General features: G+C 41.0%; 1 protein-coding gene across 1 annotated transcript in view; it reads left to right on the plus strand.

Moving 5' to 3' along the window:
• Positions 1-8,928: 8,928 nt before the first annotated feature.
• The window catches only part of ntsr1 (neurotensin receptor 1 (high affinity)), a 66,830-nt gene continuing 61,886 nt past the window's right edge, over positions 8,929-13,872 (plus strand). Inside the window, exon 1 of the mRNA XM_062391798.1 lies at positions 8,929-9,704. Within this exon, the coding sequence (XP_062247782.1) occupies positions 9,036-9,704 (669 nt within the window). The 5' untranslated portion in view covers positions 8,929-9,035. The remainder of the gene's footprint in view (positions 9,705-13,872) is intronic.

Here is a 13,872-nt window from a genome sequence, read left to right on the forward strand (position 1 = left end):
TACCTGTGTCTGAGTTTCAGGCCCAGCAGGTGATTAGAGGATAAGCTGATGGAGATGACTTTAAAAAGTCACGTGCCGATGCCAGTCTTGGCCTTCGCCTTTTTCCAACACGACACTGCCTTCGTTTTCTGAATCCCATCTGATCTGTATGGTGTTATGATAGCCATATGCAGGGATTTCTGTTAGAAGCCTGAGCAGTCCTGATAATTGGAGGGGAACAGAGCCTTTTTGTTTTGAAACTCTTTTCTCCTGTTGTTGTGTAGGTAGTAAGATCCCTGTATTTTGTTTTTGTTTCTTTTGGACATAGGTAAGTTAAATAGATATTATAGATAATTTTGGCTGTGCTTAACCCTTCTGCTTAATCAAATAAATCACAGCGGTTTTGGACTGCAAATTGTTATATGTAATATGTAATTCTCAGGTTGCTCCTTTTAGGCTGGGGGCATAACACAAATTTGGGGCTCGTCCGTTTTCCCCCAAAATGACCTCGTCGGATAAGTTACGATAGATTTGTTTTTTCCCCGAGTGGTATTATTATGGATTATGGATATTATGCAGATCCTTCCATTATTTCTGGGATGTCGGGAGAGGAGCTCCGGCTCACACTCCACATCAGGGAAATGGAGATGAGAAATCAAGGATTAGAAGTGCAGGCTATGCACCTTAAGGTGAGAGCTTTAGAGCTGGAACACCAGCCTGGAGTTGCTCCCCATGCATCTTTCACACTCCCTCTGAGAAAGCTTCGTTATAAGCAGGCACATTGCCCTGGTGCCACCATTCAGAGTATTTCCATTCATTACGGAGTATTACAGCCATTTTAAATTGGCCAAAGGATGTGTAGTCTTTATTGCTTGAATGCAAATTAGTAGGGAAAGCTAAGGGAGGTGTGTGCCGCCCTCACAGTCGAGCAGAGCTTGAAAATTCTGATACTGTTAAGGCTACCATGTTACATTCTTATGTATTAGTGCCTGAAGCATATCGATAAAAATGTGCTTGTCCAAAAGGCGTCCTATTTGATAAATGGTGTCAGGCAAGTAAAATCAAGGATTTTGCTCAGCTGCAAGAGCTCATGCTTTTAAAAGAATTGAAAAAGGGTTTACCAGAGCGGATCGTAGTTTAACTGAATCAACAAAGGGTTGCATCTCTCGCAAATCTCACAAATTCACAAACAGAGTAAAAACACATACCAAAAACAAACAACAAAATAAAAACAAGCTGCCAGACAGATTACTCAATTACATATATGGTCTTTGAGGAATGTTCTCACAATAGCCGTATCTCAGATATAGGGCCAAGTTACATGAATAAGTGAACAGAGTAATATAATACATCAACTAAGGTAGCCAGGTAGGTCAGAGCAGGGTTCGAATTATCTTTTTGTCTCTAAGGGGGTCTCTATGTCATAAAAAAGTTGGCACACCACGCACATAGCCTACCAAGGCTAAACAATGAAATAGCCTAGGCGCGAGCAGCACTTTTGCGCACGGTAGGCTTAGGCTGTATATAACTTGACACACGCACACAACAGACAGAAAATTTTTTGTACAGAAATTGATTTATTTTAATTAATTTCAATATATTATTGATTGTAATAGTCCATATATATAGCCCTATAGTCAATTCCCTGTTAAGACTCGGCTTTTACCTGAGTTCACTTTAAACCACCTGAATAATGTCTACTATTGGAAATGAGTGGACTCCATAACACTGTCAACTATTTACAAATAATTTATTTAACCAAAGCAGGCATGTAGTTGAAATAATGATTCGCTACCGGAAATAAGATGTAGTTATGTTTAGGCTATTTAAACTATATTTAGTCCCTGTATAACAAACTCAATGGATATGGGCACTAGGCCAATAATGACAACAGCAATCTCCCTTATCAATTAACTGCATAAAACAGCACTTCACATTTAAAACTGAGTTATCAATATGGGAGCTAATAATAGGCCACACAGAATAGTAACTGTCACAAAACTATCCCTAGTATAACATAAGCTTTGTGTTCACATGAAATTACAGTCATCTGTTACAAACAGGAACATCATACAGGTATAAAAGAAAATACAAAAGCCGGCACTGAAAAGGCACAAATAAAACGATCAGTTGCAGGCCTGTTAACTGGGTTCTTTGGCGCCCAATAAGGGCTACTCACGACCACGTGGTTTGTGGCGAGTGCACCGATAATATTGCTTTCAGTAGGTCCGCTAGCATCCACACGTAGCTAACCGGCAATCGTTCCTGGCCATCTGGTCGTCCCACGTAGCTGAATGGAACCGCTAGCGTTCCCGGTAGCTAGCGGCGCTATTCAGTGGCGTAGCTCCCACGTAGGCTGCATCAAAGGAACCGCTAGCGTCCGGGTTGATCGGGTGCTACCTGAGCAGCACGATATCTTGCTGGATGACGGCGGTACACCTCCGCTAAATCAGCTAGCACTGTACACGTGCACAATACTGAGCCAGCTAGATAACTCCAAAACGGAACATAGAATACTGTGCCCTTTCGCGAGCTGAATGAAAACAAAGAACTCTTAGGTACAAAACTGAAAGTGGCGTCACCTTCTTAATACTGCTGTAGCATCCTTATTAATTTCCCTCTTTTACTTCACTGTTAGTTCAACAAAGTCGGTCTCCTTTCTCATCTCTTTTTCTCTCTGTGCTCTCCCGTGTGTTTGTTTAGATCCCGCCTCTCAACCAATAGGGAGTCACTATTCTTGAGTGAAGTTCATTACCACCAACTGCTGACCATTTCACCTAACTAGCATGTTAGATTGACTACACTCTACCTATTTTACTTTTTTTAACTTATTACTGAAACTTTGTAGACATATGATTGCCCAACCATATCCCCTTGCTTTATCAACAGTTATTTAATTAGCATCTTTACACTTTAGGTATGGCAAACAGCTTCAGATATGAGAGACCCCCTCAGATTTGGACTTTGTTGCCTTAATGGGAGCTATCAATCAATCAATCAAATTTTATTTGTATAGCCCATATTCACAAATTACAATTCATCTCATAGGGCTTTAACAGGGTGTGACATCCTCTGTCCTTAACCCTCAGCAAGAGTAAGGAAAAACTACAAAAAACCCTTTTAACAGGGTAAAAATATGTAGAAACCTCAGAGAGAGCCACATGTGAGGGATCCCTCTCCCAGGACGGACAGAAGTGCAATAGATGCCACGTGCAGGAGAACATCATCAATAATCAAAGTCTCTAGCAGCATTGATGAAGCACAGTCCATGCTCAGCAACCATCTAGACCACGATCCACCATCCAGACCAGACGCCATTTCAGTCCTCAGTCACCGTCCACCGCCGCCCACCAGGAGGACCCATCACAAGCCACCACTGCGGTCCTGGTCCACCGCCCGTGCCCAATGCCAACGCGACACAGGGTCCGCCACCAGCACCACGATCAGCCCACATGACTCAGAATCCGCCACACTGGATCCAACACCGCGACCCCCGGTGCGCGATCCACAAACCGTAATCCATGGTGCGGCCACAGAGGCCCTGGATCTGCGGGTGAGCTAGTCCTCACTCTCTGGGAGCTCGGCTCCCTCTGGCTCCCACGTAATTCGAACACTGGGTCAGAGTTGATGTGGAGTTAAAGATATATTGCACTGCGCTAAAGCAGGTCCCCATGTTCTCTCAAACCTTTTCTGTGTGTTGCCTTTGTGTTGACGCAGTTTTTCCATTTGAATAACAGAGAACATCTCGTTAAGCCAGTGTGTAAAGCAGGCTGGAGAAGTAGACTTGCAAGTCAGAAGAATACGTTTCTTAGCGACCACCATCCCTAGGTGCAGAGTAGTTTGTGTATCATAAGGATTTAAATATTTGTTTACTGAACTACAGTCGCCTACTTAAAGTACAACGTTACTTGAGTATTTACATGTAGGCTATTTTGTGCAACTTTATTCTTCTACTCCCCTACATCTCAGACGCAGATAGTTTGTTTTCAGTAAGCCTGCGTTTGTGTGTCTCACTCTTGAGACTCCACGTAGCCGGCCTGAATGCATTTCAGCTGATCATCTTGTATCCATGAAACAAAAACGGAATGGTCTTTCCATCTGATCAACTGCAGACTCCTCAGGTGCCTGCACAAAGTTCACAAACTAATATAAATACCATTTATATTACTTAAAAACACATGTATCTCCTAATGTCTCTAGACCAAAAAAAACTGGATTAAACTTAACAGATGGGACATTGTTGCTGCGATGAACACCAGTTCTCCAACGAGAGTCTTGTAGGATTTTGAGGTAGTTGATAATACAACTTCAAGCATTGGCTATATCTTCTATCTTATCATTGATATTCAATCTTTATTAAAATCACAGCTTTTTGCTAAATCTGACTGCATGGTGGGTATATTGGGCCATCAACTCCAGATATTTCCTAGTAAATTTCTGATTACCTCAAGAACAGGAGCATGAATTAAAGGAGTAGATCCAGAGGGGTCACTGGGCCCCAACTGAAATTTGATTGCCCCCCTGAAGTGCCCCTGTAAGTTTGTGGTTTTGTGTTTCTAATGAAAAAAAAAAACAGTAGAACAGGAAAGTGTTTTCCGTTAAGAAAGAAATGGGCTATTATTGTTTAATCGTTAGTCTGTAATTTTGATGCATTTAGTTTCCCCTTTCCTTCTGCGTTTCCCTGCGAGATGTGTACATTAACTGTATATGTACTGGGCCTGGCTTGTTTTCTTTAAGCTGCAGAAGGAAATTACTGCAAATGAGGAATTTGGATCAGATAGCAGAGCTTCAGTGTTTGGGCCAAAGGGACGATTTGTCATACATTGCTGCTGTCAGGTGAAAACCAAGTGAATGAATTTCACTGTTCACTTATATTTGGACTTCGGGCCTGGTCAAGCCTTTGTAATTCCTTCAATATTTTTTCTGGACTATTATATTAATAGTGTAATGCTTTTTCAAAGTATGACTTACATGATTATGTATAAATATTTATATCTATCCAAAACAATCATCCAAGTCGAATGTCATGTTTCCTTAAAGCCATAAAATGTCAATTTCCGGACACATACAAATGTGTCAGCATATGTAGCTTATAAATCTCAAAATCTTAATGAAAGGATGACTTGAGAGATGCAATAAGGACATGGAGCCGAATATTTCACAAATGAGGCTCAAACTATTTAATTTGAAAAAAAGTAAAAAACACATTATCCAGATTCAAAGAAGCACGGTTACAGCTGCTAAAGGCTGGAAGGACGGCTAGAAAAAACTGATTGTGTGAATGTGTGAGGGTCAATGTTTTGAGTGTAAAACTTTTCTTAGCATTAGGGAAAGAGAGCATCTGAAATGTAGGTTTGCTTTTATTACATTGATGCATTATGTACATGTATTCTCATTGTGTGTTTGATAGATAAGAATAAACATCTTATTCCTTTAGGTGCAACCCTGGTGGGTTCATGCTCTGCTGGGAGCAAATAAACACCAGCCTCACGCACTGGGAAACAAGTAACTTCCACAAATAAAGAACCGTAGATCAATGCAGTCAATCTATGATACTGTGAGCACATTGCTACTGCGTGTCAGGTTGGTTATGGTCTGCTCCAGCAGCTAACAAAGGTTTATCATTTCCTCTGCTGAGGATCTATATCTTTCATTAAGACACTATTCAGAGTAGGTCAAAGGATTCTGTGGGTGTCTGAGGACCCTTGTCCTCCTAAGAGACTCAGCTACACAGGATCCTCTCAGAACTGTGGTTTCAAATTAACTGATCAGTGGGTGGTGCTCTTATATGGTTTGATCACTGATCTCGAACTTAACCTGCAGGTCAGCTGTTCAGCATAGGTTACCATGGTGATTCACCCCGATAAGAGGTCAATTCAATTGTATTCGTATTGTGCCAAATCATAATATACATTATCTCAATGCACTTTACATAGAAAGCTCTTCCACAATGAGAAGCATTAGGACGACTGTGGAGAGAAAACAACTCCCACATTAACTGGAAGACACCTCTGGCAGAACAAGGCTCAGGTGAAGGAGCTGCGAAGGACTGTAAAGTCTGGATTAAACGTGAAGTTACACCGTTAACCACAAATTCTGCTTTGTATTACAGGCCCCTGATCTTAGGTTGCAAATATAACGTGACCAAGACATGTCATCTGTTCTTCTTGTGTGACTCATGCTAAACATATGTCTGGCTGATGTGACTCCTTCATGAATCCTGTGTATCTCTCATTTACCCCAACACAAATGTAAACACATACTGTGCATAGCAGTAGCCCAAAGAGATATACAGTGCCTTGCATAAGTATTCACCCCCCTTGGACCTTTTACCATTATGTACTGTTACTAACTGGAATTCAAATAGACTTAACTAAACTTTTTCTCGTTTGAAAAAACAAAACATGCTTTTTCCCAACAAAACATGCATAGTACTTTGGAGGTGCAAAAATAAATTTTATTGTGACACAAACAATAATGAGAACAAAAAACTTGACATCTGTTGGGTGCATAAGTATTCACCCCCCTGTGTCAATACTTGGTAGAACCCCCTTTCGCTGCAATTACAGCTGCAAGTCTTTTGGGGTATGTCTCTACCAGCTTTGCACATCTAGAGATGGAAAGGTTTGTCCATTCTTCTTGGCAAAAAAGATGAAGCTCAGTCAGATTGGATGGAGACAGTCTGTGAACCGCAATCTTCAAGTCTTGCCATAGATTCTCTATTGGATTGAGGTCTGGGCTTTGACTGGGCCATTTTAAGACATTAACATTCTTTAATCCAAACCATTCCTTTGTAGCTCTGGCTGTATGTTTAGGGTCATTGTCCTGCTGGAAGATGAACCTCCGCCCCAGTCTCAAGTCTTTTGCAGATCAGATTTTCTTCAAGGATTTCCCTGTATTTGGCTCCATCCATCTTTCCCTCTATTCTGACCAGTTTCCCTGTACCTGCTGAAGAGAAGCATCCCCACAGCATGATGCTACCACCACCATGTTTCACTGTTGGGATGGTGTGCTCAGGGTGATGGGCAGTGTTGGGTTTTCGCCACACATAGCGTTTTGCATTGAGGCCAAAAAGTTCAATTTTGGTCTCATCTGACCAGAGCACCTTCTTCCACATGTTTGCTGTGTCTCCCACATGGCTTCTGGCAAACTCCAAATGGGATTTTTTTATGGATCCCTTTCAACAATGGCTTTCTTCTTGCCACTCTTCCATAAAGGCCAGATTTGTGGAGTAGACGACTAATAGTTGTCCTGTGGACAGATTCTCCCACCTCAGCTGTGGATCTCTGCAACTCCTCCAGAGTAACCATGGGCCTCCTGGTTGCTTCTCTGATTAATTTTCTCCTTGTCCGACTCTTCAGTTTGGGTGGACGGCCTCCTCTTGCGGTTGTGCCATATTCTTTCCATTTTCTTATGATGGATTTTATGGTGCTCAGAGAGATGTTCAAAGCTCTGGATATTTTTGTATAACCTAACCCTGCTTCATATTTCTCCACAACTTTATCCCTGACCTGTTTGGTGAGCTCCTTGGTCTTCATGATGCTGTTTGTTCAGTAATGATCTCCAACAAACTCTGAGTCCGTCACAGAACAGGTGTATTTATACTGAGATTAAATTGCAGACAGGTGGACCCTATTTACTAATTATGTGACTTGCAAATGGGACTTGTGAATGCAATTGGTCGCACCAGATCTTTGTTAGGGGTTTCACAGTAAAGGGGGTGAATACATATGCACTCAACACTTTTCAGATTTTTATTTGTAAATAATTGTGAAATCCATGTAATATTTCCCCCCACTTCCAAATGATGCACTATTTTGTGTTGGTTCATTGCATAAACTCACAATGAAATAAATTTTAATCTGTGGTTATACCATGACAAAATGTAGAAAAGTCCAAAGGGGGTGAATACTTATGCAAGGCACTGTATATTAGATAACTATTACGATTTATCCATCATTAAGTATCCAGTTAAAATGATTCTAAACCTTATGTGGTTCTGAGGAGAACCACACACAGATAGACACTCTGATATCCGAACTGGGATAATACCCCTAGATCACTGACAAACCAATGCTTGCTGGGTTAATTTTGGAGAATATGTGAGCCCCATCAATTATTCACACATCATCATCATCACATTTATCGATCTTGTTTTGTTTGAGGATCCTGAAACACTCTCTGATTCCAACAAAATGTACTTGAGGGGGAAAACAAATTGAATGAATATGTTTTTATCTTCTCTCCCCTCCAACACCTCACCGGCCCACCACATTTAGGAAGTGAGTGAGATAAGGAAAAAAAAAATCAGTTAAAAAAAATACACCCTGTCCCGCAGTAAACAATATATTTAATGTAGGATTGACTGTATGTATACTTATCCTCCTATAGAAAGTGAAAACAGGTTGACCTAACCAGCTGACAGATTGAGTAACACTGTACTGTTTTATTCCTCTGTGACACTGAACTCTATGAGTCTCATGCAAATGATATGGGGGGCATTTCCTCACAGTGTGATGAACGTTAGTAACAGGTTGTTGATGCCATGCTGAGACCACATTAATACTGCAGCAGGTAAACACATACAAATTGTGTGTGCTTGAGTGTGTGTGTGTGTGTGTGTGTGTGTGTGTGTGTGTGTGTGTGTGTCTGTGTGCTTATGCAAAGTGGCCTTTCCTCCCTGTCTGTCCATTAACAATACTTCTCCATAGTGACACTGGAACATCCGCAAAACACCATTTCTCGATATGCACTTCTGCATTGTTGGAGGAGGAGGGTGGAGAGAGAGGGCAAAGGCAAAGATTTTTGGTGCTTTGCATTCCAAGGTAAATCATGAATGGACAAAATGGCAAGGGCTCCACTCACTGAATGGCTGTGCGTCATCGAAGCAGCGCCAATAGCGAGCACGCCTCCTGTCATGCCAAGTATTAAAGCTGCTCTCCTCCGACTTCCAGACACTGAACCCGTTTCCCTCCTGTTGATGACCCAGTGAAAATCGTCAAATGCCTACTCTGTGATATTTTCAGTTCCTATGCTTCCACTCATAAAAGGCGCAAATGGATTTAAACTGCACGCTCTCGGAATGCGATGTGGCGGGCTTGGCCGCGCTGGCGCAGAGACTCTTTGGGAATAACTCACTGTCCCCACTTGATAACAGCTCCGACGCTTCCAATTCAGATGAGGAAGACCTGGAAGTAAATACGGACATTTACTCTAAGGTTATAGTCACTGTCCTCTACGTAGCTCTGTTCGCGGTGGGCTCTATGGGGAACTCCATCACCCTGTACACACTGCTGACCAAAAAGACCCTGCAGAACCTCCAGAGCACTGTGCACTACCACCTGGCCAGCCTCGCCGTGTCCGACCTGCTGATCCTAGTCCTCTCCATGCCCATCGAGCTCTATAACTTCATATGGTTCCACCACCCGTGGGTATTCGGAGACGCAGTGTGCAGGGGCTACTACTTCCTCCGGGACAGCTGCTCCTACGCCACCGCGCTCAACATCGCCAGCCTGAGCGTGGAGCGCTACATGGCCATCTGCCATCCGTTCAAAGCCAAGAGCATCATGTCCCGCAGCCGCACCAAGAAGCTGATCAGCGCCATGTGGCTCGCATCCTTCGCGCTCGCTTCACCGATGCTCTTCACCATGGGCCAAGTGATGCTCAAAGGCGAGAAGATATGCACCGCTATCGTCTCCCCGCTCACCATGAAGTCTGTTCTGCAGGTGAGTGTCGGAGGACAGTCTTGTCACTGGTTTGTTTCGAGGTTTTACGCAAACAGCTCCTCGGCTGCTCTTGACGCACCACTACGGTTTATGGTGGAAAATGTCCATAAACCCTGGGGCTCTCCAGCCACAAGAAGTAGGCAGGTGGGTGTTGATGGCAGTTGTTTCCCCACTTGTGTCTTAGTGCCTCATCGGCGTTTTTTCAGCTTTAAACGTGAAATCTGCCTTGACAACTCGATTTTGGCACGCGGACAATCTGTAGATTTAAAGCATCTTTCAAGAAAACAAGTTAATTTAAATAATAATATTAATTTGATGGTATCAACTCCTTGAATTTATGGCATGCTTTATTACCTTGTGGTAAAAGTGAATATCTTTGGGTTACTTGGTTTTATAGTCCTCTGATGACAGTTTATCAAACTTGACACACACTTGATAGAAGCCTCTTCTAACCATCTGGATAAAAGACATTAAAATAAACCACCGGCCTATTTCCTAAGTTGCGACTCTGCCTCCATATCCAGACAAAGGTGGTAGCCAGACATACGATGCAGTAGTTTACTTCCTTGCTCAATTTGTACAATAAGTGAAGTGCTTGTTCTTAATTTGCTTTTTTTCTTGGCCTGTGCTAATGGCCTTGAGCTACCTCAGAATTATTCCTTGTCTTTAGTGAGTCCTCCTCAAATAGTTCCACAATACACTGTCACTTTTACTTTTTGTGTGCAAAGCTTTTTATAAACAGTTTATGGTGCAGATTGAAGTTGTTCGTCCTACTTGATTTATCTTCAGTGAAGATAACTCATCAATCTGTTTTATAAAATTAAACTAAATTTACTTGTTTTACTGTCCATGTGTTTGGTTTATATAGTTTGAATGATTTACTTAACTGATGTTATTTTTTTCATGCATTGGATTTTGGCTATTCCAGAAGTCTGTTAAGCGATGGACTCAGCCATGTTCACAACTTTTCAAAATATAACCTACGTAATTTCACAGTCCAATACTCAACATCAGAGCAGCGGAACATACTCTGTGCTTTTTCTTTGAAGACAACTTGCTAAAGAGGAAGTGGTTGTATGAATGTTGATGCCATAATTGAGATCAGCACTTGCAACTCCCTTGAATGTCTGCGTCAGTCCAATCAGGTGAAATAAAAATAGTCCAATTATCAAAATGATCTGTCACTTATTCTGACCCATCTTCCGACCACTGCTGTAATTTATCCGCAGATGTAGAAGACATGTGCAACTCGGCCCTCAGACTGAAGGCACACTGCCCACCCCCCACTGACCCCCTGTACTTTCTATAGCAATTTACCATACAAATGCCAAGTTTAAGGCCGCATAGATGAATGGTTCACAAAATATGTGTTCCACATACAGACAGCTGTAGTTAGTGGGTAGATGTGACCCAAAATCGAAATGTTCAAAATCAGGTTGATATAGATGTACATTGATTTACCAAATTTCTCTTATAATCTCTTCATTCTGTATGAATTTGTTTGTCTTGGACAATAATATCCATCTATTCTATTGCATAGTTTTATTATTTAGTATGATAAAAAATAAAGATTTGTCATTTCTGACTTTCAGAAATAATAATAGAAACATTTGCACCTCGAGGAAAGTGTTGAATCACGTCACTGTACAGCAGAATGATTACTTTTTCATCCAGATGTTTGGAAGAGTCAGAGTATTTTGGAAATGGCTTTAGAAAAGCGGTAAATGTTGATAAATTACCGTCTGGGTTTTAAATAGATGGTATTTATTTTCCTAGAAAATCCTTGGGCTCTGTAACAAGAAAATTATTATACATGAGAGACTCAAACTGGGGTTACTTGGTCTCCAAGACTCCCGAATAAACTAGGTACGCATCACTCGAGAAAATAATCAGTAATGGAATCATCACTCTGTGGATGTTTGATGCCTTTGATTGAGCAGCAACGCACACATTAGATGATTTGGCCAGAACGTTTGCCAACACACACTTGTTTGTCTGAAACATGCAGGATTCAGAGGAAAACAAACATGGAGGAGGACTGATGTCATCAGCTGGCTATGGAACAATGCCCTCATGCCCTTTAACAAAGATTCATCACGACGTAGTTTATACAATATGATAGATTGATTTGTTAATATAAATAAATATGCTGTAGATTATTTCTCTTATCTTATTGATTGCTTAAGTTAATGCAATTCTATAGAATAGAGATCTCAGAAAAAATGCATTTTGGAACTATGCAAGACGTCACTTTCTGACTTCTTCATGACATCCCTTACATGACTGACATAATGGTCTGATCACTAGAAGCTTTAGATTGTCTATTTATATTTGCTCTAACCTTGACTGAGAAGTCACTCACACACACACACCCACACTCACACACACAGACATTGGAGTGAAAACAATACCCTGTTTGCGCAGCCACAACAGCATGCAGGATAATAAAACTTGTAAACTTGCATGTCTAAAATATTTCCTGAGACACAGAAGAAGGGTATGGCGCAGGAAGTTGGGGTGTGAATGAGGGCGAGGAGCTGAAGGACTTAAGGAGTAGGACGATTTCTGTTTAATCCTTGCAAAGTAGCAGGATGTAGTCACATGTGAAGAAGTTGGCAGTGGATGTTTCCAGTACATTTACAGTTTATATGATGTGGGTTTATCCTGCTGCTACTGTTTTCACTTACTTTGGGCTTGTATACATGTGAGCTTGACTGCTGCCGTTGAACTGAGTGCTCTGCTACTGTGCAGGAGTCTCCACTGGGGTTGAACAGGGCTGCCTTGTTTGTGCAGCAGAATTAATCTGAATTCATCGAGGAAGAAATACTTTTTCATGGTTTTACTTATCAAATTAAATGACTTGTTGCTTTTGTTGTGTGCTACAGAATTTTTTTCCTTTTTTCCCTAATTTTCACAATAAATCTGTGAAATTGATTTGGATTCACTAAATAACAGTCCTTATTCTAATTTATATTTTAGCACATTGTTGCTTAAGTCAACGCATTTACAGTGATATGTAGACAGGGCCTCTCTTTGCATGGATCAACTGCTTGTCTGTGCTAAAACAGCTTGGAGAATTAGAGGAAATCTATGTTTTGTTATTATCAGTGGGAGCATTCATGTTGCCTTTAACTATCAGTTACAGGTAACAACTTTAACTTGTGCTGGGAATTTGCATTTAATTCCCCGGTGAGGAAATAAACAATTAAACAGAATAATTGTAATCAAGATATATTTAACATTGATCAAAGCAAAATTACACAGAGTATATTGAGCACAAACAGGCTAACAGTGTTACTATTTGGCTTTGGATTTCTCAAAGCCACTGCAGGCCTCAAGAATCGGACAACTGTCTCTTATGATGTGCTGGCTTTTATACACAATCACGAAAACACAGATGTCCTCAGTCACGCCACCATCGATCCGTGGTCACGCATCCTGCAACCTGCTGCATGGTGGAGGAGGTGGTCATTGATCTCTTTTTTGTAAGTGTACAAACTCTGTGGATTTGATCAAACAGTTCACCGGTTCATCCAACTCACAGCACACAAACATTTCCCCAGTATTACACCCAAACAAACATACCTAGTAGAGCATAATGCTGAATCAGGCTATTTTAACTGAACTCACTGAGCATATTCAGGTCAAAAAATGTCCATTACATTACTGTCATTAGTGTTATCCTATTGGTATTTGCTGGTGTGAGAGAACTTTTAATATATAGAGTGATGATCAATGTTTAAAACCTTTATAAGCTATATTCCGAAACTGGTCCAAAGATTGTGAGGCTTTGTAGAAGAAACACAATGTGAAAATGCAATATTGTAAATGATAAATTAATCCCTCCTCCATTGGACTGTAAACCTAAAAGATTTCAGAAAGAAATACAAGCAGCACAATTATAATACTATAATATAATATAAATATGCTAACATACTCTGGTAACATGGGGACATGTAGAGAACATAATGCTTACAATGAATGTCATTTAAGCTTACCATGGTATGTGTGTTTATGCGTGTGTGTGTGTATCTGTGAAAGTATCAATCAATCAATCAATCAAAAATTATTTGTATAGCCCATATTCACAAATCACAATTTGTCTCATAGGGCTTTAACAAGGTGTGACATACTCTGTCCTTAATCCTCCACAAGAGTAAGGAAAAAC

The sequence above is a fragment of the Platichthys flesus genome, chromosome 7 (genome assembly GCF_949316205.1).
Source record: "Platichthys flesus chromosome 7, fPlaFle2.1, whole genome shotgun sequence".
Lineage (NCBI taxonomy): Eukaryota > Metazoa > Chordata > Actinopteri > Pleuronectiformes > Pleuronectidae > Platichthys > Platichthys flesus.